The 26,963-nt window shown below is 34.0% G+C and overlaps 3 protein-coding genes across 6 annotated transcripts; 1 reads left to right on the top strand and 2 right to left on the bottom strand.

Moving 5' to 3' along the window:
* Nucleotides 1-85: 85 nt before the first annotated feature.
* LOC124439101 lies at nt 86-12,650 on the bottom strand. 4 transcript variants are annotated; one of them, XM_046989317.1, is made up of 26 exons: nt 12,561-12,650; nt 12,175-12,270; nt 9,603-9,688; nt 8,662-9,055; nt 8,110-8,531; nt 7,661-7,801; nt 7,197-7,596; nt 6,867-7,096; nt 6,580-6,780; nt 6,225-6,506; nt 6,025-6,156; nt 5,742-5,909; nt 5,485-5,661; nt 5,108-5,359; nt 4,629-4,874; nt 4,195-4,398; nt 3,873-4,106; nt 3,587-3,658; nt 3,313-3,474; nt 3,150-3,193; nt 2,526-2,611; nt 2,134-2,366; nt 1,627-2,068; nt 1,364-1,503; nt 962-1,271; nt 86-709 (listed from the first exon to the last, which is right to left on the bottom strand). In XM_046989317.1, exons 3-26 carry the CDS (start codon nt 9,667-9,669, stop codon nt 556-558), a joined length of 5,193 nt encoding a protein of 1,730 aa, XP_046845273.1. In that variant the 5' UTR covers nt 9,670-9,688; nt 12,175-12,270; nt 12,561-12,650; the 3' UTR covers nt 86-555. The 4 variants fall into 4 exon arrangements, with proteins under 4 accessions (XP_046845273.1, XP_046845272.1, XP_046845274.1 ...); XM_046989316.1 differs by having other exon boundaries at nt 12,175-12,273; nt 12,561-12,632; XM_046989318.1 differs by lacking the exon at nt 12,561-12,650 and having other exon boundaries at nt 962-1,119; nt 1,168-1,271; nt 12,175-12,364.
* Nucleotides 12,651-14,306: 1,656 nt separating this feature from the next.
* Nucleotides 14,307-25,551, bottom strand: LOC124439108 (low-density lipoprotein receptor-related protein 5-like). The gene is made up of 8 exons (XM_046989330.1): nt 25,445-25,551; nt 23,495-23,580; nt 22,889-23,282; nt 22,333-22,754; nt 16,976-17,024; nt 16,342-16,492; nt 14,938-15,277; nt 14,307-14,633 (listed from the first exon to the last, which is right to left on the bottom strand). Exons 2-8 carry the CDS (start codon nt 23,559-23,561, stop codon nt 14,470-14,472), a joined length of 1,587 nt encoding a protein of 528 aa, XP_046845286.1. The 5' UTR covers nt 23,562-23,580; nt 25,445-25,551; the 3' UTR covers nt 14,307-14,469.
* A 437-nt stretch (nt 25,552-25,988) lies between these two features.
* LOC124439333 lies at nt 25,989-26,911 on the top strand. The gene is made up of 2 exons (XM_046989558.1): nt 25,989-26,403; nt 26,522-26,911. Exons 1-2 carry the CDS (start codon nt 26,104-26,106, stop codon nt 26,909-26,911), a joined length of 690 nt encoding a protein of 229 aa, XP_046845514.1. The 5' UTR covers nt 25,989-26,103.
* The last annotated feature ends 52 nt before the right edge of the window (nt 26,912-26,963 follow it).

The following is a 26,963-nucleotide window of genomic DNA, read 5'->3' as shown; positions in this document are numbered from 1 at the left end:
CTTAAACCAAGCACGTCTACTTCTTCCTCCTCCGCCATTTTAAAACGGGGAAGCCTGGGAACTAAAGTAATACACAACACGTCAATTACGTCATTACATACTCGATTTATTCTTAACTGCACTTGTCTTTCAAGTTTAGTGATAATTACAATTTTTTATTCGATGTTATCAACAATAGCAATGCAACTTTGCCTTGCAAATTTTTAAATTTCATTTACTAGAAATAAAATGAAACGGTTAAAAATTGCAACAGTTAAAGTTGAATTTTGGTCCGTTTTTGACGGTGATGGTCAAACATTGTGAAGGACACAGCGTTTTACAATCATAAGTAGGAAACATACAAGTCTAAATTAAATGAATCAAATGAAATAGTAAAGGAATTAAAATCTACTAAAATTGCTGTTTTATTTTATGACTCATTCTGGTCAAATTACTAAAATTATGATTAATTTAAACACACGCATAAAAAAGTTCATAAAATACGAATGCAACATAATGATAGGAGTAGCAAGATTAACCAATCACGTTGTAAGGATACGTAATCACGTGACCACTTTAAGTTTCACTTTCTTCTTTTGTGACGTCACTCACAATTTGGTCGTCCGGTTTATTTGCTTCATTGTCAAGCTTGTCATCATTCTTTATTGGAACGTTGGGTAGATATGAAGTGGTCGACTTGTTTCTACTCAATGTTGGAGGAGGTTCCAATCTTAAATATAGATGTACAATTTATTTCTTACAGTACACTTTAACACGTTTTACATAGAATGATTTGTCATTTATGTCATTATGTGATAATTTTACTTTAAATCTTTATGAAAATTATAAAACTCACTTTCACAAAACTCTTATACATCAAAAAAGTGTAGGACGAATTGTTACTTCTTTTGCTTTATGTAGAATTTTGTAAAAGTTGAAAAAACTAGAGGTAAAACTCAGCAGGTTGTATGACTTCACCTACCTTAACGCGACTTTAGACTCAGAAGGGTCGTCAACATCGGATGAAGAACGTTTGTGAAAGAATTTAACAGACTCGTCAGCTTTTAGAGACTTTTTGACATCATTTGAAGACGAAATATCAACAACAGCATCATACGAAAGATTTTCTTTTACAGGCAACGGTCCTGGTTCTTCGTTGGGAACAACTTTGGAAGGTTTAAAAGGCAATGATCCTGGTTCTCCATTGGGAACTTCATACATATTGGAAGATAAACTCGATGGCGATTCATAATATGGAGGAGGAGGATTTTGATTATTTCCTTCACGATAAGCTACAAAAAAATTAGCAATCGTCAATAAAAAATTAAATTTTTTATTTTATAAAAAAATTAAAACGAGAAAAATTTTTTCGTGAAGAACTCACTTTCATTGACGAAGCCAAGTCGTACGCCTTGCACTATATCTTGGCTTGTCTCGTATAAATGGTTGGACGACGAGGCGGAAGGTTGGATATTGGGTGCATTAACATAGACAGCGTTCGTAAAACGCACAGAAGGAATCTTACTATGAAGATAAATTAAATATGTTTAGATGGTACGAATCAAGTTTATTATTAAAGGAAAAAGGAAACCGTGAACATTGATTAAAAGTAAGGAAATGAATTTATGAGAAACAAAATAATATTACGTCTTTGTTTTGCAACGTTTCTTCCAGATAAAAACACCAACACTGATCAAAATAATACATAAAACTCCTACAACAACACCAACAATGATAGGAACTTTTGAAGACGAAGCAGTTTTTGATTTTGTCGATGATGTTGTCGATGACGTTGTCGATGATGTTGTGGATAAGGTTGTCGGTGATGTTGTCAATGATGTTGTCGATGATGTTGTGGATAAGGTTGTCGGTGATGTTGTCGATGATGTTGTGGATAAAGTTGTCGGTGATGTTGTCGATGATGTTGTGGATAAGGTTGTCGATGATGTTGTGGATAAGGTTGTCGGTGATGTTGTCGATGATGTTGTGGATAAGGTTGTCGGTGATGTTGTCGATGATGTTGTCGATGATGTTGTCGATGACGTAGTCGATGATGTTGTGGACGATGTTGTCGATGATCTTGAGTCATCTATAAATTAATAAACGTAAATATTATTGGAGAAAACACAAACTAAACTTAACAATTTCTTTTACCTTTATTTACAATTTTAACATTTATAACCGTAAAAGATACTTTGTCGTTTTGTATATTTTCAACAAGATCTTTCGTTTTATTTGGGGAAAATGCTTTATCAGGTACTGGTGATGACGATGAAGGATCAACAACAAGAAATTCAACATCTATGTCGTCATCACTTGTGTCAAGATTGATAACAATTATGTTTTCTGCTCTGAATTCAACATTTTCATTGCTTCGACGTCGACGTCTATAATGTGAAATATTTTTAGTTAAGCAGTAAAATAAACAAGTCAAAGTAAAATATAACACATCATATGAAACATGTGTTGAAAATATAAAAGATATATTTATCTTTAACTCTGATGTCTATTGCTAGACAAACATAAAGATGTCACATATAACAAACCTTTTTGAACCAAAGCAATTTTTTTGGGTTTTGCAAACTTCAGTTAAAGCTCTGGCAATTTCAGCCTTAATTTTCTCTTTTGTCCACTAAACAATGAAAATAAATAATTAACTTAATTTAATATTTAAAACGTTTCACATTAACAAGATAGTTAGTTCATCCACTGATGTGTTTAAAACTGGACCACGCAGTATAGTGCTTGACTTGAAGCCGTGTTGCGGCCATATTGGACTGTCCACTTTTTTAGTTTTTATGTACGTTTTATATAACAAACTGCTACTATCGCATTTATTTCGGATCATTTGTTTCACTCTTGGGATAATAAATAATTATTATGATGACAAGACTGTAATAGAACGGTTTTGGGCGAAAATTCAAGTTCGCTAAATTTCACACAGAAATCTTCTCCCGTTGTTAAAATATCATAATAAAAGATTTGGCATGATTTTGGAAAGAGAAAATAACAAAGATGCATTTTCCAAGAAAAATTCATTATAAAATATATACTAGAAGTGGACAGTCCAATATGGTCGCCACTGACAAAATTGGCTTCAAAATTTTCTAGGAACCAGAATTAGGTTGCGTTATCCAGTGTTTATATATATCAGCGAGTTCATCACATACGTCATTTGAGTCTTTAGCAATCTTCATTTCCACAACATCCTCCCCTGTTCAAAATGCAAAGGACAAATAGTAAATAGTGTATCAAAACATTAGTATATTTAGAGTACGTAATGTATCTGTATAACTGTGAACATTTCATTCTAACATCAACAAGTTTTCATACCATAATAAAAATAGCAACTTTCTGCTCCTGTCGTTGTTGACATCTGTGGAAGTTTGCATTTTTTACATGACGTCCGTCCTTGATCATCTTGGTATGTTCCAGGCTCACAAGCTTTACATGAGCCGCTGGTCTCATTGTGATAACTTCCAGGTGGACAGGGGACTGAAGGAAAATCATAAAATATAAGCAAAACAAAATCAAGACATGCTCGTAGCGGTTAAGCTCGTGTTTTCAATAAAGAAATTTTTTGCATAAAATCAGCATAAACACTTACCACAAACTTGGGACGGCAACAAAACTGAACCAACAACACAGAAAGGCGACTGAGGGAACTTCGGAGTTTTTTCTAAAAATTATTCATTTTATAATTAAATTTTCCCAGTGGAATGTCGTTTCTGGTTTGATTTAAAGCAGCTTTCATGACATTAACTTTCATTGGGAAAGGGGGAAGTACAGTACACTATTGAAGTTATAAATTTACTTGTGTCATAAATTTTTTCTTACTGACTATTGACCCAATTAAAAATCAATGGAAATAAACAAACAACGTTAAAACTTACTGTAACATTTTGGAGGTGAATTGCGATTAGCGAGTTCAACGAACTTTCCAACTTTGTTACTCCTCAACCATTTACTGTTGTAACATTTCAGCATTAGGAAGTCAGGAATTGCAGATTGGTAATCATTATCAAGACACGTGATGTTACACGTGACCAAGTTATCTTTATCCACAGTACATGAAATGTCACTGGTGGTTATAAAATCAGGCGTGCTCACGTCAAGCGTACCACAACCTCAAATGATAAAGAAAATATCAATTTAATGATAGTAAAAAGTGAAGATGACGATAAACATGACTAGATCAGAATGACAACAACTTACCACAAGATCCACTTTTGATAACGTTTATCTTTTTTTGTTGTTCACATTGTTTCTCAAGTAAACGACATTCAAATAAATAGGAAGCACCATTAGATCCACAAAGTTCTTGGACACCACCACACGTGAAGTTGTCACACTCGCATTTCTCTTGTGTACCGACTATCCTGCACACTCCTCCATATCCACATGTGTCCTTGCATAGAGCTGAAAAACGTCCAATTAATCGAAAAGATCAAAAATAAGATCAAATGATCAACGCGAAAAGAAAAAAATATCATTTGCCAAAGATTTGAATCCTGCCTTAGTAATAGCAATATTTCTATCACTAAGAGCATCTAATGTTAGCCTCTCTTAGAGGAATGTGTTTTATTAACCCAAAAAAAAACTAAAAATCATGAATATTTCATAGAAAGTTCAAGGAAATTTTTACTTACAACGAACAACAACATTAAATTGACAAGTTGCATTGAGTCCAGCGTCATCATAAGCAACATATTTTACCATTGTCGTTCCAACGCGAAACAACGAGTCGGAGGGAAATCCAAATCTCGACACGCGTGGAGGCTTCGCGTTGTCTGTTGCTTTGGGAAGTTTAAAATCCGAAGGTAGACGAACGCCAGCAACATTTCTTGTGTACAAGGTAATATTGTCTGGACATATAAAACTTGGAGGTTCCACATCTAACAAATTAGAAAACCACGCTGTACTGTATGACAATGTAAGTATAATGTTCCTACATGAAGTAATGGCACATAAATAGATATTACATACAAATGTCTGGAAGAAGTGCAAACAACTTAATTATATCATTTTTAACAACGTGAATAGATATTATAGATTTCGATAAGCTGTTTTGTATTTAATATTTCAAAATAATGTAAACTGTAGTTTAGCATGTCTCTCAATCACAAACCTTGAACAGTGACATTAAAGGAACAAAATCTACGTTCACCATCACTTGTTGCCGTCACTTCGATAGCATGCAAACCAATGGCAAGTCTGACAGGAGAATTGTAAACACTGGGCCATACAACAACTGAAATATTTTTACCACTCCTATCAGTGGCAGTTGGAACATCCCAAACAAAAGTCGCGTAGCTTTGGCCAGCGTCAGTTGGAATTACGGTGGAATTAGGACAGTGAGAAAAAATGGGCCTTCTATCAACTTTAAAATCACAAAAACACACGTTAGGCACACGCTGTCAACAATTCTTTTACAAAGCACATATTTTTCACATCTTCAAACTATGAATATTAAAAATAACGATGAATTCTAAAGTATAATCTCACCAACACAGCTGCGTGGTGACCTTAACCAACTACCATTAAAGCAGGTATCGTATTTGTAACCAATTAAAAGATAGCCAGGATTGCAAGTAAATCTACATCTTCGGTATTGTTGCACAAAGACATCATCACCGTCACATGAAATAGATCCATTTATTGGTGCAGGATGAGGAATACAACCTACAAGATTCAATGAAATTGTTTTGAAAGAAAATATTAAAGAACGCCTTTGATAAAATTGCAACATCAACGTTACATACCTCCATAAGGAGGTGGTGGTGGTTCAACATTTGGTCGTAGATTCACTGAACAATTTGCCATTGTTTCATTATAATAATATCCTTCTTTGCAACCACACTTGTGTCCCCCAGGTACACCAAAACAAAGCTCATCACATCCTCCGTTGTTGATAGCGCATGCGTGAGAATCTACATAATTTAAAATGCATTCACTAGGCATAAAAATTTCGCTGAGTAAATATGATATTATACAGTGTAAAACATCATTATTTACACAACATATCTCTTTTTTTCTTCCACTCACCAAATGTAAGAGGTTTTGTGCAATTTGAAGCGCAACATTTCTCAATACCCGGGCATTCTTCATCATTTGTACACGGCTGATGAGATCCAAGGCTCGGGTTACTAAGCACAGGACAGCGACCAGGTCTGATATCTAAACATAAGTATGAACAGTCGTTAGCAGAGTGAAGTGAGCAATGTATAAAAGACATTTATATTTACCTTGTACACATTCCCGTACTCTAAAACTACTGTAATAACCAAATCTACATCCAAAAAGATATCTTTCTCTAACTGCACAAGACATCCAGTCATTACATGGACATCGATATGTGTATCCAACTATATCACGACAGTTCAACCCGCAAGTAGCATTTTCTCGCACATGAGTGTAGCCTACAGGGCAGGATGGCGGTTCGTCTATCTGTGGACAGGCCTTGTTTGAAAAACAATTAAAGTTGCTGCCAGAGTTTGGAAACGAGAATGTGTAAAAGAATTTTTGCCCTATGATAACAACAAAGACCTGTTAAGTTTACAATTATTTTCACGGACTCTTTGTAAACGTCAAATCACTTACGACGTTTTAATAATACGGAGTACGCGTGGATATCCATAGGTCTCCCAAGATTACCAGCCATTTTGACGATATTTGCTGCTGTATTTACATCGGCACGATATATGGAACGCGTCGTCCAGTCGCTCCAATAGATCTTATCATGAAGACGCGTGAGACCAAATGGATGCTGTGCCTCGCTGGCTGCACGAAACAAATATCCAACTACATGAATAAATTTGTATTTAATGAAAAATTGAAATTTTCACTTAAAATAGATTGCAAGTAAATAGAAAGTAATTTCCACTTACAGATTATAACTTTCTTGTTCAAAATGACCTTTCTCTTCAGCGTTATAAGATTAATCACTTCAACGTTATCCTCATAAGCGTCGACCCAGTACAGTTTATTATATACAGTATCTAATGTTAGACCATTGGGCCAACGTAACCTTGTATTTACAAGATCCATACGTTTCTCGCCAGTCATGTAAGCCCGTTCAATTCTTGGAAACTTTCCCCAGTCTGTCCAGTACATATATCTAGTAGAATGAACAATAATCACAGCTTGAAACATTCTACTGCTAAACTCTAAAAATATTTTCATTCAAGACGCAAGAAGATACTGTTTAACAAACTTACCCGGAAATGGCATCAACAATAACATCACGTGGTTTGTACAAATACCACTTCACCAACGTTTTTCTAAATGAACCATCGAGTCTAGCTGTTTCCAGAGTGTTTTTGCTTTCACTAGTCCAGTATAACTGTCTAGCAGTCATGTCTATAGTCAGACCATCTACAATACCAACATTGTCGAAAATTACTTCGAACCCAGTCCCATTTCTGAATGCTCTTGAAATCGTTAGCAATGCTACATCGCTCCAGTAAACACGGTCATCAATTCGATCATATTCTAACGCCACAGGTCGAGAAATTTTTGTGTTTTTCTCAAAAGGTATCGCAATGGGCTTTACGTTAACACTATCCAGTTGCATCTGGTAAATTTTCTGAGCGTTTAAATCCGCAAACATCACAAACTCTTAAAAAAAAATTTCGTTAGAAGGTAAATAGTTTTGAGTTGATGAAGATTTATGGGCTCCTACCTTCTGCAAATGCATCTTTACATGATTTGAAATCATCAGCCAACTTCATACCCAGTTGACATGCGCACGAAATATTCGATGGAATTTTATGAAAACACAATTGTTCACAACCACCATTATTTTGACTGCAATTGCTGAGACCTATAAACGTAAATAACACAACATCACCCCCCGAAAAAACACTAGAAATGAAGCACAAGAAACACCCCCGTAAAAACACTTGAAATGAAGCACAAGAAACACCCCCCGTAAAAAACACTTGAAATGAAGCACAAGAAACGCCCCCGTAAATTCACTTGACATGAAGCACCAGAAACACCCCCGTAAATTCACTTGACATGAAGCACCAGAAACACCCCCCGTAAAAACACTTGATACAAAGCACAAGAAATAAATTATCATTATATCCTCAGAGAGACAGTTTGGAAAGAAAAACAATAAGAGCTAACCGTCTGGCTGCTTAGATCTATCAATAATTCGAAGTCCCATTGAACCTTTGATGGATACAGATGTTGGAACTGAAATATTTTTGAAAATAACACCAGTGCTGACATTTACTCCAATGATCAAGTTTAACTGCCAATCTGTGAAGTAGATTGAGTCTTCTGTTATGTCCAAATCAAAACCATGGAGATTAGAGATGGACAATCCAGTATTTTCAAAGATCAGTTTTCTGTTCATGCCGTCGTAATCCACAGAACTAATTGTGTCGAGCCAAGCATCAATCCAGTAAACTCGTCTTGTGTTGAGATCAACGGTGATGCCGTTGGGCCATGTGATGTTGGTGCTAACTAAAATAACTCGATTGGATCCGTCCAAATCACATCGTTCAACCATTGCATTTACCCCCCAGTCAGTCCAGAAAAGAAAGCTAAAATTTTAGAATAAGATAGCATTAGAAGTCAGTTAAATTGTGTTGAAAAATGAAATACTTTCAAAAAATAAGCATTTTGCAAAAACAAAAACAATGTTCTCAACATGATTTAAAAAAATTCCGTTACCCTGCAATTGGATCAACTGTTATGCCACGAGGATATTGAAGTCCAGTATTAACTAAGACCTTTCGGAACTTGCCGTCAAGAGTCGCTACGTCGATGGTCTCCGACAAATAAGTTGTCAAATAAATTTTTCGTCCGATCCAATCTATCGCTAATCCTTCGATATTTTTGACGTTCTCCATAATCAATTCCTGACTGCTGCCGTTATAATTCGCTCGATAAATTTTTCCCAAAACACTCTCACCATAGTAGATGTGTTGGTTTTTAGTATCTTCTCCAAGAGGTACAACTCGGTCCAGTCCACCAAGTATATTTATGCTCCGCCAGGTTTTTAGATCAATAATATGTAGGTTGGTGATGTTAGAATAAACAAGATAAGGCTCGCTGGGTAATGACTCTAAAGAAAAAGAAAAGTTGACACAGTTAACATGAAGTTTTACGTAGTGTATACATAAAGACTTCACATGATGTATGTAAAGGTTTAATTAATACACAAATGGATACATAGAGTACACATGAGGATATCCATAGTGTACATAGGGAGTCTAAGTGATACACACAAGTCATCAAACATTAAAATTATGACGTAAAAATAGAAATTACAACAAGAAATAGGAAAGTAAAGGAAAAGTTGTAATAGTCCGTTGTTGCAATAAAAAAATCAAAAGAAATAATATGCTATCGTATCTTTCACATCGAGCTGAGTGGAAAGAAATGATTGTATTTCTTCACTAAAAACGGGACAATCTAACTGAAAATCTATGAACTGAGAGATAAACACGTCTTTAGACATCGTTCATCATTCCATGTGATTATATATGTAAGTAATTTGGAATGAACAAGAATCAAATTTTGCAAATTTAACTGGCGACATGCCACATTGAGAAGCAAAGAGAATTTCACATAGAAATAAAACGTATAACGTAAAAATATTTAATGTTTACCTGCAGATACAGTTACTAATGCCAACAAAACGAAACATATCGTTGCGTAAATACGAGATTCTTTCATGACGACAGGATAAAACCGACTACAATGTAAAGAAATATAAATGAAGACACACGAGACATTGTTCAAATTCCTTAAGGTATGTTTTGTGGTGTTCGCAGGTAGAAAATATTAAATATCGTCATAAAAATGTGCAATTTAATGAGGCCAGAATTCGCTCTTGACCTTTTTATCAACGTTCAGCAAGTTGATAAATGAAATAGAAGATGTGCATTGCGCAAAATATTAATTAAATAATTCATTTGAGGTAGCGTGGACAAAATACAACGGATTTGATTTTAAACCTGAAAGGAGGAACTATGAATATGAAATAAGCAAAGATAACAAAGATGACAAAAAAGTAAAAAGATAAGTTATGGAACAACAGTCATTCATTACTTCGATGTCTTATCCTATTAGTATTCATTATACGCTTGGGATATTTATTAGAACATATTAATTATAGGTAACAAATATGCTAAAATTATACAAAATATGCGAATATTATGTCTCGACTGACGAATGTTTCTTATGTCTCCACTTTCATATAAAACATCTTTAAAAACGCTATGTATAAATTTTGCAAAGAACATAATACAAATACATAATAATCAGTGAAACAGAATGTCCAGCATATAAAATTGTAGCCATTTAAGGACAGGAAATATCGTATGGAAAACAATTCTTGGAATCCAAAAAACTCACAAATTAATGACATAGATAGATAGATGGTATACGACAAGCTATAAAGTAGACATGTTTAAAACACGAAATGTGGTACAGGGCAACATTTAATTGGCCCAAAATAATTCATGAATAATTTTTCTTCGAGATCGGCGAATTTTAAAGACAATCTCTAACATAAACATAAAAATGATAACTATCTTGGAAAGCTTTATCATTTCACGTATTTAAAGTTTTTATAAAATCCAGCATCCTTTTATGCATCAACAATAGATAAGTTGAAAAAAATCAGATTGATGTAAAATGTCCACAACAAAAGTAAAGTAAATAAAATTTGTCTTTAATTACAATCAACGTAATATTCATCAAGTCAGCTTTCAAAAACATTCTGTTACTATTATTTTCCTCCTGCGCGTTGATGTGTGAGTTACAGGCTGTAAGGATAAAGAGTTTATACGTATATACGTACGTAGCAAATGGAAGACAAGCGGCTGACTTGGTTTGTGCGATTCAATCGTAAACAAACATATTAACAACTTCGAATGAAAAAAGCAGTCTCTCCCGAAAAGAAATTTATCCAGATTATAAACAATTTTGTTTCAACAAACGCATCTTTATACATGCATGGCTAGCCAAAAGATTGCTTCAAAACATTGCCAATTTAGACATAAGACAGGTGTTTTAAACTACTTGCAAGCATTGCACATGAATAAATTTACAATTGCCAAATCAGCAAAAACAACGAACTTAAAAACCAGTGTCGTGTGAAAGGTTTTACTTGAGTTGATAAGAATAAATTCTTCTGACACTCGATAATTCAAGTATGTTTTACAATTACACAAACTCCAATATGTTAGGTTTATAATTTAAATATTCGGCATTTTTAGTAAATAAACTTTCGATAAAGAAGCTATACGCTTGTCATAATGTTTTTTTATTTATTTGCATTGTCAACAACTTAGAGAAATATATAAGTTTGAGCTAATCATTATTCAAAATGAAGAAGTAAAGGTTTAGCAGATGTGCATTCTTTACTAATGGCCTAGTTACGCATATTATAATGAGATCATTGCTATCATGAGGCCAACTATTGAATAAAGTCACCTTTTCACAAAAGTAATGATCAAATACTTCTGACAAACTAATAAAATGAGTTTGTAAGAAAATCCCGCGAAAGTATGCTAGAATTCATGTTACGACACAGCTTATATAACTTAATGACGTGTTGTTGGTTTTAGTGGAGAATCTCGTGTAGAAACTACAAATGTTATAAATTTAAACAAAACGCTACTCATAGTTATAGGAATTGATTTAAATAACCAGCAGAATTGAAAACCTCTTGAACATTTATAATAAACGAAAAGATGGAAGTAAGCTAGGTTGTGGAATATTTCATAATGTTTTATGTAAATTTCTACATGCTCCATATCTTCTAAGTATTTTGAGCTATTTTATTTAAACATATTCGCAACAAGTCATAATTTTAATTTCTGTATAATTCAAACGTGACCATCATAAATCTTACAAAAGTAAAAATCAAGAACATCAACGAAGTGCTCCAGAATTCTGTAAATTATCCTACATTTTATTCACGTTTGTGACGCAGTTGAGATCACTTTTGTTTAAAACGAAAATGAAATTACTACGTTCTTATACGCAGTAAATCACATAAATGAAAAGATATGAGAATTCAGCAAAGAGATATTAAATCAAAGAAACTTTGTAGATGTTCTAAGCACTTGATTGCATGAAAACTTTAATTAAGCCATATTTGAAAGCCCTCTTTGAGGGCTTTATTACAAGAGATACTGAGATATTAATATTCAGTCATTTATAGTTACTGACCTGGGATATTTTATATTGATGGTCAAACTTCAACAACCCAGAAGATTATGTACGATTCAATGTAGTTTTGATAATATGACTCTAAGCATTGAAAACCTGCTGGTTAAACAATGAAACAGGACAATGTTCAAATGTCATTAACAACTGCAATTTAAATAAGTAATTTAAGGTAAATTTAAAGACATGCATCGAAATGTGCAATGAAATGCGACCTACATTCAAAAGAATATGTTTCTACGACCGCGAGAGACAAAGAGACACTTTGTTGTATAGAATTTTACACTAAATGTAAAACGTGATTGTAACCATGGTAAACAATCAAAACAAAGTTAGGGATTATTTTCTTGATTTACATGCAATAAAATTGTTGAAACATAAATCCTCACCTAATTTATAGATAATATGATTCAATTTTCAGTAGTTTTCAGAAAACGACGTACCATTCTCAACGATTTGATGTTAACTTGGATTTGTTGCTGGCGATATGAAAGTACACAAACATGCGCATGATTAAACACAGCATTATAAGGGGAATATTTCGCAAAGGACAACAATGGCGCTAAAAATTTAATTAAAAAAGTAATTTCTAACCTTAGTCACGTATAATCAATAATATGGAGAATGATCTACTGTAATCTTGATAAAATAAACTTTGCCTATTGTTTGAAAAGGATGTAAAGATAAATACCGTTCTTTAAATGAACAGGTGTTCCAGTAGGGTTAGGATTAAGGTTAGGGTTAGGACTAGGTTGGGGTTAGGGTTAGGGTTAGGTTAGGATTAGTAGATTAGGATAAATGTTAAGTTTACTGTTTGCGTTCCTGCATGGAGGGCGGTATGGATTAGTGTAGCAGATAGAGTTAGGATTAGTGTTAGATTTGGAGTTATTGATGTTGTCAAAGTTAAAACGACATTTGTATTATGTTACCCACGATATTTACCATAGAGTGAAAAGATAACAAAGACGTTCATTAATAATGTGCTCAAACTTCGCCTTTGTTTTGAGGCTATAAAAGTTTTAAAGATAAATGATAAATGTAAAACTCATTTCAAACGTCAAACTTTTCATCTGCTAAATACAAAAGATAATAATTTTAGATCTATCTTTCGTTTCTAATGCATTCGTTAGATGATAAGTTCGACAGCTGTAACAAAGGTTTTATAGAGCAAAGAAAATTATATGATGAGATCATTTACAAAATATTATACAGAATAGACAAAAGGAAATTATATAAAACCACAAATAAAACAGATGCAGTCTAAGTTCCGTTCTTTTTCAACATAAAACTTTGTTTCAGCTCAAATTTTGGTTTAATCACGTGGATTTCATAATGGATCAAGTTTATCGCAATAGAAAACAAATAAAAAATTGTCTACATACGATAATTTTCATTCTTTAGTATACTAAACAATTACTTGATGAGGTTTAGCATGATATCAAAAACCATTCAGACCGAGGTTAATGTTACCTACCGAAGAGAAAATTATTTAAAATTATCACTGTAAGATATTTTCAAACCTTCGCTATTTTGTCCATGTCAAACGGTTTTTTCAAGTTTTTCGCTGTAAATATGTTCAAAACCAGATTTGTCGCTTTTTTAGTTTTTTCGCATCATTTTGGCTCAAAAGCATTCCCATGTCGTTTTTAGAAACTGTGAAACACATGGCTGTCATTTGATTTTTTTCAAAATCGGCTTTTTATGACAAACTGACTGGTTTAGATTTCGTTGAAAAAAAGAGAAGACACGGATTTCCGCTAAAAGCATACTTGCAATTCTAATTTCCAATAAAACATACCTGAAACTTTAATTTCGATCATTACACAATGTTGGTGCAATCTAAATGGTGATTCAGTGATTTGATAAGAGTCTACAGATAAATATCCATGTCCTGCTACGTACAACAATAATGAAAATTATCTGAAAGTGAATGATCACAACTGGTAGGAAATATACAATCATGCGTAATTTAATTGTGCAATTATTAAAAAATCTTGATTTGAAATCTCGATGCATTCTCGTGAATTGCTTTAAAAATGATTACACGTGAATTCAGAGTGGAAAATCCTACTGCAGAATGTCGTGTATGTTATTTCGTGAATGTAATACATCACTAAGCTTTATCGTTGCCATCTTGCTTCAATTTTAAATCCAAATCCCAAGAGTTAATCCGTAAAGTTCACCACAGAAATCCTAACCCTACTTCCAAAGCGTTCTTTGACTTGGGACTCTGCATTTAAAACTTTAGCCGGCCATTTTTTTTTTCGATTTTCTTTATTTGTAAAGGAACATTCGTCATCACAACGGCTTGTAGTTGACAGAACGTGAGCGTACGTAAATTTTGATGTACTCAGTTTCCACTTCAGTTGAATACCAGGATGCGGATGAGTATATTGTTAACGGACGGTATTTACCTGGAATGTGTAATCCTATACCAATGGCTTGATCTTCACTGGGACAACCTGTCAAAAGATGAATAAAGTTGAATGACAATAAACACTTTTTCATCGCCGTATTATTCTTGATATCAATTCGTGTACACCTCAAACTTAAAATAAAAAATTTCTGCATGGCAAGCTTGACTATGCTGCATTTGTGAGTGACATGAAAAAATCGTCTTCATTTTTTTCCGTTGTGGTGCCGACATTTATAAAGAATTGATTTTGCAAATCTTCCACTTGTCAATTTAATCAATTTCGTCCGTCAGATGTATTTTAAAGTTCATTTTACTGATATTATTTGTCATATATTTTACCAAACGCCCACCTTCTTTTTTCAGGCTGACAATTCCAAAGCGTGCACGCAAAGATGTTGAATTGTAATGATCCCCAACGTTAAATCCTGCTTCGTAGCAGCCTGGGACGAAGTTAAACTTTGTTGTGTAATTGGAATTTTTGATACCTTTCAACCATTCTTGGGAAGACAAGTACAACTTTTTTTTCTCGAAAAACAGACTACGCATTGAAGGAGCCTTAACTGAAACATTAAAATGGATACCACCAGCCATGACACACACTTCGCTGACATTTGTGCTCCAAAACATGGGATTAAATGCGGTTTGATATGGGCCTGATGATGTCCATATAGCCGAGTTGTAAGAAGCATCCTAAATGAAATAATTTTCTGAGTGCGAAATTCTAACTTCATGAGCTCAGAGAAGATGAATGTTTACTAATATAGTGATTCACAAAAAAAGTGATCTATGCAACGCCACCGCCTAGAACGGCTATAACGTATAATGCAGGGGTTTATAAGATCAATCACGTGACGTTTATCGATGGCGATAGACAAATAAACTACGTAAAGTGCCTACATCAAGATTGTGGAGTCAAGTACTTCTAGGCCATGAATCTATAGAAGTTATTTTCTTGACTGATATTGGCACTTTAATTGTCAATATGCTATAAATAATTTAAATATTCAAGTTGCATTGTACTAGAACACAAATCATGCTTGTTAATTTCGCTTTAAGTCAGTTCACAATAAAATTATTTCCTAAACAGAACTTCCAGTTTTGTCCAATGAAAACTTAGTCATTGTTCTCTATAAGCATCCAATTTATAACGTGTCACAAACTTTAAATTCCATTTTACTCCAACATCAACAATTAAAATAAGCTCGTTTCTTTCAAACACAATGAAAATAAGCGTTTCCTTACACACTAGTTTTCTTGTAAATGAAAATATGTATCCTTTATCGAAAAAGGATTAAAACATATTGCATTCTTAACATACAATGGAAGTAATTAAAGCTTTTGTCATTTGATTTTGGCACTTATAATAGAGCGATTGCTTGAATGAAAAATATTACAAAAATAACTTTAAATTGATCGTTCACACCTGGAATGCGTAAAAGAAAAATGGGATGAAAGTTAGAGGTGAGACACTAGTGTGACAGTTGTGGAACATTAAGAAAGCCAATTGAACCCATGGGAAAAAATTTTAAGTGAGTTAAAATGGGTGCCTGTTAAAATTCTTATTTCAATGCATGCATTGTATGTTCGTTGGTGGTTTATTAGCAAAAATAAAAAGAACATTTGTGAAATCTAATTAAAAAGTTCTAGTCAAGCTATTCATATAAATCATGAAATCATTAGCTCACTACCCTGATACATAGATTTATGTATTAGCAAACTTTTCAAGTAAACATTTTCCAATATCATGTTCTTACCATCAACGTCGTGTTTACTGTTCCCAATTTCGTCCAGCCATACCCGCCACAAATTTGAGAGTGAGTACGTCTTTTACAAGGGAGTTTGTTGTTTTTATTGTAATAACCGATTGCAGTTCTTGCTTTGATAGAAGACAAATATTCAGAGCTGCTAAAGTAAAATATTCCATTTTCATGAAAGGAAGGACTCTGTGCTCAGGAGGGCAAAAATAAAATGGAATTTACACATGAAATTCTGTATAATCTAACGCACTAGACTATATCGACGTATACATTTGATTTTTAATACAATTTATCGTGTCATTTAATCCTCGCCAATATTTGCTGTATTATACCCATAAGGGTAGCGATCTCTCAAGTTTTAGTGCTGCTAAATAACTTTCAATACAATACTGCTGTTCAATTCTGAAAATTTATCGTTCTCCCGGGAAATAAATATCGAAGAATTGGCGTAGATAATCGAAAGACCTCGCTAATCCATTCTGAAAAGCCCTAAAAGAACTCTGCGATTCATATCCTCAAAAAACCGTGGGTACAATATAGCAAGATAACCAGACGAATCAGAACAAACTTTTATGGATAGGAGATGGGCCATGCAAAAACATGTTGCGACATCTTGATATTTGCAACTTACCTGCATCCTTTTTCATGGTAGTCGATGCAGTCATCATAAATTATGATTCCTACAAAAATATATTAAAGTCATGATGTGGTCTTTCTACCTAGATTTTAAGACTTAGTTATTGCAGAAAATGAGACTAATTACTCAGAAGTTAGCACGTAAGGTTTTGTTCTAATCGCTCAATAGATCGTGCCTAAACTCTGCAAAAAGTTGCGCTGTAGCAAATGTCATATCTTTATATGTAACTTAGAATGTGTGGCAAGTAATTTTGAAGGGAATCGACTTTTCTCACTGTCATATATGTCCAGCGAAGAAAAGTTATATATTTCTTCATTAAAAATTGATGTTCTTAAAATCTATCAACTTTCGGATGCAAACGTCTAGAAAGACCTTGTTGAAAATTTATGTGATCCTGCGGTAAATTAAACTGGAATGAATGTGTAGTAAAACTGTTTCAAAATATGATGATTTAGAACTCACCGTCTGGCTGCTTAGATCTATCAATAACTCGAAGTCCCATTGAGCCTTGGAGGGATAAAGATGTCGGAACAGAAATATTTTTAAAAATTGCACCAGTTCTGATATTAACTCCAATAATCAAGTTTAAAAGCCAATCTGTGAAGTAGATTGAGTCTCCTGTTATGTCCAAATCAAAACCATGGAGATCAGAGATGGATAATCCAGTATTTTCAAAGATCAGTTTTCTGTTCATGCCATCGTAATCCACAGAACTGATGGTGTCGTGCCAAGCATCAATCCAGTAAACTTGTCTTGTGCTAAGATCAAGGGTGATGCCGTTGGGCCATCTGATGTTGCTGCTAACTAAAATAACTCGATTGGATCCGTCCAAATCACATCGTTCAACCATTGCATTTACCCCCCAGTCAGTCCAGAAAAGAAAGCTAAAATTGAAGAATAAGATAGCATTAGAAGTCAGTTAAATTGTGTTGTGAAATGAAATACTTTCAAAAATAAGCATTTTGAAAAAACAAAAACAATGTTCTCAATATGATTTTAAAAAATTCCTTTACCCTGCAATTGGATCAACTGCTATGCCGAGAGGATTTTGAAGTCCAGTATTAACTAAGACCTTTCGGAACTTGCCGTCAAGAGTCGCTACCTCAATCGTTTCCGACATATAATCTGTCCAATACAATTTTCGTCCAATCCAATCTATGGTCAATTTATCCATATTTGTGACGTTCTCCATAATCAATTTCTGACTGCTACCGTTGTAATTCACTCGATAAATTTTTCCCAAAACATATTCACCAAAGTAGATGTGTTGGTTTTTTGTATCTACTCCAAGAGGTACAACTCGGTCCAGTCCACCAAGTATATTTATGCTCCGCCAGGTTTTTAGATCAATAATATGTAGGTTGGTGAGGTTAGAATAAACAAGGTAAGGTTCGCTGGGTAATGACTCTAAAGGAAAAGAAAAGTTGACACAGTTAACATAAAGTTTTACGTAGTGTATGTAAAAAGAGTTTTATTGTAAACACAATTGTTTATATAGAACACAAATGTATTTATAAAGTACTCATAAGAGATGTGTAAAATGTACAAAGGGAAACGACGTAGTGCACAACAGATTCGTCAACCTGAGGATTTTATCTCAAGATCTCGGGATTTGTGAAATCAGTTGAAGATTTCTATTTCAAAAAGTAATTCTTGGGATTTTTTTAGAGAAAGAACAGTAAATTAAAGGTTATTAAGTATAACTTCTTTTGCAAAATTGCAACAGAATGATTTACTTTGTTTGTTGAACTTAAACTCTGTAACCCCACAGACTTACATATAAACACTATTGTCTGAATATGTTTAAAATAACACGAGTGATTTCATTAGAACAGAGAATGTCTCATATAAGCATGACACAACGTAAAAACATTTAATATTTACCTGCAAATGCAACAACTAAGGCAAACAAAACGAAATTCATCACTGCACAAATACGAGATTCTTCCATGATGAGAGGATAAAACAGACTACAATGTAAAGAAATATTAATAATGACACATGAGACATTATTTAAATGCCTTTAGGTATGTTTATTGTTGCACAAAGGTGGAAAAGCGTAAAACGTAAAATTTATGATACCACAATTCTCTCTTGGCCTTTAGAGGGAACGATAATCTTTAAAAATGTGAGATAGTCAGAAAAGTGGATAAAATGAAATGATAAATTGTTTTACCTTTTGAAAACCAATAAAGATAATAAATTGTTTATTCGAGTTTTTTCGATGGAACAAGGCAAAAAAGATTTCATTCAACACTTTAATTAACACAGAAAGAACAAAGAACATTAAGTAATTTAAACATAACAAAGATGACTAAAAATAAAATGATAAATTCTAGAACAACAATCATTTCTTTGATTCTTTATCTCAATTCGCGTCATTAAAAGCGTGAGACGTACTTATTTTACTTAACAAATATGTGCTATTTGCACAAAATCTGAATATTAAGTCTCGAATGACGCATATTCTTTTCCTTCAATGGTTTTATTTTACTTAAAATGGAAATGAGGCTCCTGGAAGAATGTTAAATTTTTAATGATTTATTTTAAGAGATGCAATTAACAAGCTATACAAACACAACACACACAAAATAACACAACAGGAGAATATTTGATATGCCTCAATAATTCGACTATAGTTCATGAGCTATTTTTTCTCGTGCTTAGCATGTTTTTAAGATAATCACTAACAAAAACAACGTATAACATCCACCTAGACTAAAAAATGGATAAGTTAAAAATTCCAAATTCACTATACGACTTAAAGATAAATGAATATATACAAATTAGCGTTATCCAACTTCTCGCCATGTCGGTTATTGTTTTATGTTCTGTTGTTAAGCGCAATAAATCCAACACGACAATCTTAGTTTTTTTTTGATTGATAAAAATCCAAACATCTCCTGAATGAAATCTTAAGATATCACAGAAATACGCAATAAAAGTAGAAAAGCAGAATATTCCTATGAAGTAGAACATATCACTATAAAAATGAAATTCCGAGAAAAAAGAAATTAATAATAATATTTTTGAACAAAGCGACTTTTTTGCAATAGGATTAAGATTATCTCCCAACTCCGTATTCACCTAACTATATAGCGTTATTTGTATCAAAAATATACTCAAGGCATGAATAAAAGTATTGAAAACCATTCGCGACGACTTTATTACAGAGATATCAACATGCAGTTATGTATAACCTACATAGGGATTGATATTGTCAGAACGAGAAAATGAGAATTATTCCGCGCGCAAAGAGTCGTCGACATTAGAACAGCTAAACTTACTACACAAACTAAACACAAATGTACATAGCAAATAACTTTCTTATTCTGAAGAAGGCTCGAAGCACCGAGTCGAAAGCTCAATAAAATTATTTTTAAAAATCCGAACGAACCTTTTATTTTTCAACAATAATGCCTGGATTACCTTTCTTCAAACTTATATATATATATATAAAACAAAAAAAAACAAAAAAGAAAACTTATTATATACAATCCGGGGAATCTTTTATTTTTATAGATTAAATATGCCTCGATTACCAATCTTTAAACTTATTTATATAAGTATATAGAAAATGAAATAAAATGGACAAGTTTTTACTGTTGCTACTCATTGTTTCACGCCGTAGGGCGATCTTCAGGCAACTGACAGATTATTTATTATTTACTGAGTATATACATTGATTTAGAAGGTATTAGGTTACATGACGACATGCACTAAAGATAACGGAACGTTAATTTAAAATGTTCTTTTTACGTCCTTTTAGGATAACTTATCGAGTGGGTCGAACGCAGCGTTTGAAAATTGAGTATTGTGTGTTTCTGGGACGGGAAAAACACCGGGAGGAATTGGATTACTAAGATAAAATAAAAATGGTTAGATGGTACGGATCAAGTTATATATTTAAATGAAAAAGAACACAAAGAACGTAAGGGTGATGAAAAATTAAAAGAAGTAAGAAAATTAATTTTAAAGAAATGAAAGAATTACTTTCTTGATTTGCGACATTTCTTCCACAGCAAAACACCCAAAATCATTACAACAATGCATACAATTGCTACAATGACACCAACAATTATAAGAGCGTTTAATGACGATGTTGTCGATGATGTTGTGGACGATGTTGTCGATGATCTTGAGTCATCTATAAATTAATAAACGTAAATATTATTGGAGAAAACACAAACAAAAGTTAACAATTTCTTTCACCTTTATTTACAATTTTAACATTTTTAACCGTTGTCAATTCCATGTGTGATGGATGTACTGACAGAGGAAGTGAGAAGAAAAGAAGGATGCTGGTGTTTGTTGTATGCAGATGACATTGTCTTGGTGGCGGAGTCGAAGCAGAAAGTCATGGAATGGTACCAAGAATGGAAAACGGCAATAGAAGTCAAGGGACTGAAAGTGAATGAGGCAAAGACGACGGGCATGAGATGCTCGAGGCAGGTGGAGGTGAAGGACAGTGATAAATGGCCATGTAGTGTGTGTGGGAAAAGAGTTGGAGTGAATTCGATAATGTGTGGGAAATGCAGTAAGTGGGTTCATGGAAGATGTTCAGGTGTCCGTGGTGCATTGACAAGAGTAACTGATTTTGAGTGCGGGACGTGTCGAAGTGGTGGGCGAGTCGCGATTGAACGGTTTGAACTGGGTGACGTGAGTTTGGAAGGTGTATCGGAGTTTAAATATCTGGGCGATGTGTTAAATGATGGTGGAGGGTGCGAGCAAGCGGTGAGGAACAGAGTTCAAGCAGCGTGGTGGAGTTTTAGAGAGAGTTGTCGGGAATGTTGTGCGGAAAGTCGACTTCGTTGAAGCAGAAGGGAGAATTGTATAAGGCATGTGTTAGAAGTGTTTTGGGATATGGAGCAGAGTGTTGGGCGCCGAAAGCAGAGGACCTGAGAAGATTGGCGTTGACGGAAAGGAGAATGCTTAGGATGATGTGTGGTGTAACGTTGATGGATAGGATTCGAAGTGAAGAGATTAGAGAAAGAGTTGGTGTTGAGTGTATCGAGAATTGGGTAAGGCGCCAGCGTTTGAGGTGGTTTGGGCATGTGGAAAGGAGGGAAGAAAGTGCTGAAATTCGTAGAACGTTGCATATGAATGTTGATGGAGTCCGCAAACGAGGTAGACCGAGAAAGAGATGGATGGATGCTGTGAACAGTGATATGAAGGCGATGGGTATAACGAGAGATATGGCGAGAGATAGAGACGTTTGGCGTAGAAAAATTCATGGACCGGTCAACCCCCCTGGCGGGGATTAATACTGGCCGGTATACAAATGTTGTTTGTTGTTGTTGTTTGTTTATAAAGTGATTGGCTCACTTTAAGAAAAATCATTTAAGACTAACCGTCTGGCTGCTTAGATCTATCAATAATTCGAAGTCCCATTGAACCATGCATGGATAAAGATGTCGGAACAGAAATATTTTTAAAAATTGCACCAGTGTTGATATTAACTCCAATAATCAGGTTAAACTGCCAATCTGTGAAGTAGATTGAATCTCCTGTTATGTCCAAATCAAAACCATAGAGATTAGAGATGGACAATCCAGTATTTTCAAATATTACTTTTCTGTTTCTACCATCGTAATCCATTGAACTGATGGTGTCGTACCAAGATTCAATCCAGTAAACTCGTCTCGTATTTAGATCAAGGGTGATGCCATGTGGCAACACGATGTTTCTGCTAACTAAAATAACTCGATTGGATCCGTCCAAATCACATCGTTCAATTGTGGCATTTACCCCCCAGTCAGTCCAGAAAAGAAAGCTAAAATATTGGAATAAGACATCATTAGAAGTCAGTTAAATTGTGTTGTAAAGTGAAATACTTTTACAAAATAAACATTTTGCAAAAAAACAGAATTCTTAAGATGGTTTTAAAAAAATCACTGAAACCGTTACCCTGCAATTGGATCAACTGCCATGCCGAGAGGATATTGAAGTCCAGTGTTAACTAAGACCTTTCGGAACTTGCCGTCAAGAGTCGCTACCTCAATCGTTTCCGACAAAAAAGCTGTCCAATAGATTTTTCGTCCGATCCAATCTATCGCTAATCCCTCGATATTTGTGACGTTCTCCATAATCAATTCCTGACTGCTACCGTTATAATTCACTCGATAAATTTTTCCCAAAACATGTTCACCAAAGTAGATGTGTTGGTTTTTAGTATCTACTCCAAGAGGTACAACTAGGTCCAGTCCACCAAGTATATTTATGCTCCGCCAGGTTTTTAGATCAATAATATGTAGGTTGGTGAGGTTAGAATAAACTAGATAAGGCTCGCTGGGTAATGGCTCTAAAGGAAAAGAAAAGTTGACACAGTTAACATAAAGTTTTACGTAGTGTATGTAAAAAGAGTTTTATTGTAAACACAATTGTTTTTATAGTACACAAATGTATTTATAAAGTACTCATAAAAAATGTATATAATGTACAAATTAATTAGATTGGAATAAGCAGAGAGAATTTCGCATACAAACACGACATAACGTAAAAATATTTACTTACTTGAAGATTCAACAACTAAGACCAACAAAACGAAAATCATCTCTACGTAAAAACGAGATTCTTTCATGATGACAGGATAAAACCGACTACAATTTAAAGAAAAACGTGCAATTTAATGGAGCCACACTTCGATCTTGACCTTCAGAGTGTAGGATAATCTTCAAGAGTATGAGGTAGTCAGCCAAGTAAATAAAATGAAATAAAAAAACGTTTTAGCTTTGAAAACGGAGAAAAATAATAAATTGTTCAATCGAGTATATGATGGATAAGATACAAAATGAAGACAAAAAATAAATCTCCATTCATATTTTTTGTACGTTTGGGATATTTATTAAAACCAAAATCAACAAAAATTAATGTTTTTTTTAGAAAAGGAAAATCTGATAAACTTCTAAAACCCACAAATTAATGACATACATAGATAGATAGTAAATCTCAAGGTTTAAAGTAGACATGTTTCAAACACAAAATGTGACAGGAAAATATTTGATATAAATAACTAATTCTATTGTATTTCATGAACAATTGTTCCACAAGTTTGGCATATTTTTAAGATAATAATCTTTAACTGTAAACATAAAACATAAAACAGTAACTTTCGAAAAGTTTACTATTTCAGGTACATATAGTTTTTATCAAATCTAACGACCATCCATTGACCACAACAAACGATAATAGGGAGTTTTAGCAGAGCCTACGAGTACGACTACGAGTACGATTTACGTCATTTTGGCGCGAAAACATTGTAGCGACAACAAAAACACGTAGCCATCATCAATCTGAATACGATGTTTTGTAAAAAATTCGTAGTCGCGACTACGATGTCTTTTTAAGCAAAGAAAGTAGGTATATTTCTTCATTCTGTAAGAAATTAGTTTACAGTACTATTTTCGAGCATCCAGGCTTTAATTTAGAACCCTTTTTGAGCGCAGATGTACATTAAAAAGGAAAATATGACCTGCAAAACTTTCATGTATTTCGTACGCAAAGTGCAAGGTAAACAAACAATAAAATAGTACAAATACATCGTACATAAAACTTAAAATAGTGAAGATTTTTCTGTCTAAAGAGTCCTATATTCTCGCAAAAACAGTATTATCGATTCATTGATATCATTATTAACAAATAGAGCCGTAGCTGCTTCGCAAACGTCGGTGTTTTACACAATAAAAAGGCTCGTTCTGTTGTTTACAACTCAAGCAAAATTTCGACGAAGCGACAACGACAGCAAACTTTCTCGTGCCATTCCCTTACACGGTCAAATTTCGTACTCGTAGTCGTAGTCGTACTCTTGCTAAAACTCCTTAATTAAAAAATTCAAATTGATGATATTATTTGAAATAAGTCGGAGAGCTAATTGTATATATTTAAATATTTGCTAGAGACTAGTTGATAGCTTTTGGCAAAGATAACGTGATACGTGTACAAGAAATGTTATATACTTGGCTCAAAATAAAAAAGTTCTGGATGAAATTAAACAACGTTCTAATATTCTTGGTGTAAGGAAGTTTAAATTTTCAACGTTTAAACGGTGTTCTAACTACCCTCATGTTTGTAATTGTTTTGAGCCCAGTTGATGAATACAATAAATCCAACACAAATCTTTAAATTTATCCAGTAATAAAAATAAAAAACATCAACTGAAATCTTCATATAAGTTTGTAAGGCATAAAAACCGGCTTATGTCTCTGTGAAAATGAAAGTAAAACAGTAGCGTACGTCCATGTAGTAGAACGCGTCAAAATATCAATGAAAGTCAGAGAAAAGGAATTAATGGAAATACTTTTGGTAAACGCGACTTTTTTGCAACAGAGGTGAGGATTTATCACCTTCCTCTATAACGTCATTTGCATCAAAAATGTACTAAAGCCACAAATAGAAGGATTGAAAGCCATCCGTGAAGGCTCCACTACAAAAAATATCAATATATAGTCATATAAAGTAACTAACCTCGTACACTTTATACTGATGGTTAATATTCAGCAATCCAGTAGATGATGTATGATTCGATTTCAGTGAATATGAGTCCAAACACCAACGACAACCAGCTGGTCAAATGGCGGTTGCCAAGTTACTTTCTATTGATGCCAACTACATTTCCAAATATGGAATATTCGTTATGAACTTGTCAACTTGAGTTGACAAGTTGTGTACTTGAGTAATGAAGTTGTGTACTTGAGTGCTGAAGTTGTGTACTTGAGTACTGAAATTGTGAACTTGAGTACTGAAGTTGTGTAGTTGAGTACTGAAGTTGTGTACTTGAGTACTGAAGTTGTGTAGTTGAGTACTGAAGTTGTGTAGTTGAGTACTGAAGTTGTGTACTTGAGTACTGAAGTTGTGTACTTGAGTACTGAAGTTGTGTAGTTGAGTAGTGAAGTTGTGTACTTGAGTACTGAAGTTGTGAACTTGAGTACTGAAGTTGTGTACTTGAGTACAGAAGTTGTGTACTTGAGTACTGAAGTTGGGAACTTGAGTACTGAAGTTGTGTACTTGAGTACTGAATATGGGAACTTGAGTACTGAAGTTGTGAACTAAAGTTGCGAAGTACTGGCAAACGCGAAAGGTCTGTGTTGTAGGCAAGTAAAAGCTAAATAAATTGTTCACTGATAATGGCAGATGAATTGGAGGAGTTTCTTAATAGTTTTAAGGATAAAATTGGGAAACAAAGTCATGAAGTAATAGAAAAAGCTTTGAAAGAAAATGAATTTTCTTCACGACTGTCGCTGAAATTGTTAAGTAATGAAAATCTTGATCATCTTTTAAGGAATACGAACTTGCCGCTTGGGGCAAGGAAAGTTTTAGAATTTCATCTCGATTTGCTGCGGGAGCAGTCACCGTTATTAAAACTTTCAAAATCTCAATCAAAAAGCTGTCTTGACGTGGATGAAAATCCATCTGCTTCGTACGAGGTAGGTCGTAAAGTGACATATTTCTTAAAACTGAATACTTTCGTGCGTCATTGTTTTTGTTGTCACAATAAAAATAAATGTATAAATTTATAATGTTGCGTTTAACTATCTGAAATAGGATACAAGTATACCCGCTAAACGTTCATTGGAAAATCGGCGAAGGACAATCGAAGACTCAATTCATCACAACAAACAAGATTTGGAAGAGATGAACGTGCAATTAGAATCAATGAATTTAAATGTTCCTGAATTACCAATGATTGGTAATTACAAAGTCATCTGCAGCAACTGCCACCACCGAGGTCACAGAAACACAAAAACTAAACCGTGTATTCTTGAAAAATGTTCCGCGTTTACTTATTGTGAACTTAAAGACAAACATCCCGAATATTCTGCGGACATGAATCGATTGAAGTTTAAGATAAAACAAAAACACGAGACTATTAAGCAACTCCAAGAAGAATTAAATGGTGTTAATAATTTTCAAAGCCAGAGTGAGCACCAATAGACCTTTTCAAGGTTATCGTAGCCATATTGCAGGGGGTGCAAAAACTTTGGGC

Source organism: Xenia sp. Carnegie-2017, unplaced genomic scaffold (genome assembly GCF_021976095.1).
Source record: "Xenia sp. Carnegie-2017 unplaced genomic scaffold, XeniaSp_v1 HiC_scaffold_19, whole genome shotgun sequence".
NCBI lineage: Eukaryota > Metazoa > Cnidaria > Anthozoa > Malacalcyonacea > Xeniidae > Xenia > Xenia sp. Carnegie-2017.
This window is presented reverse-complemented; position numbering and strand designations above follow the sequence as displayed.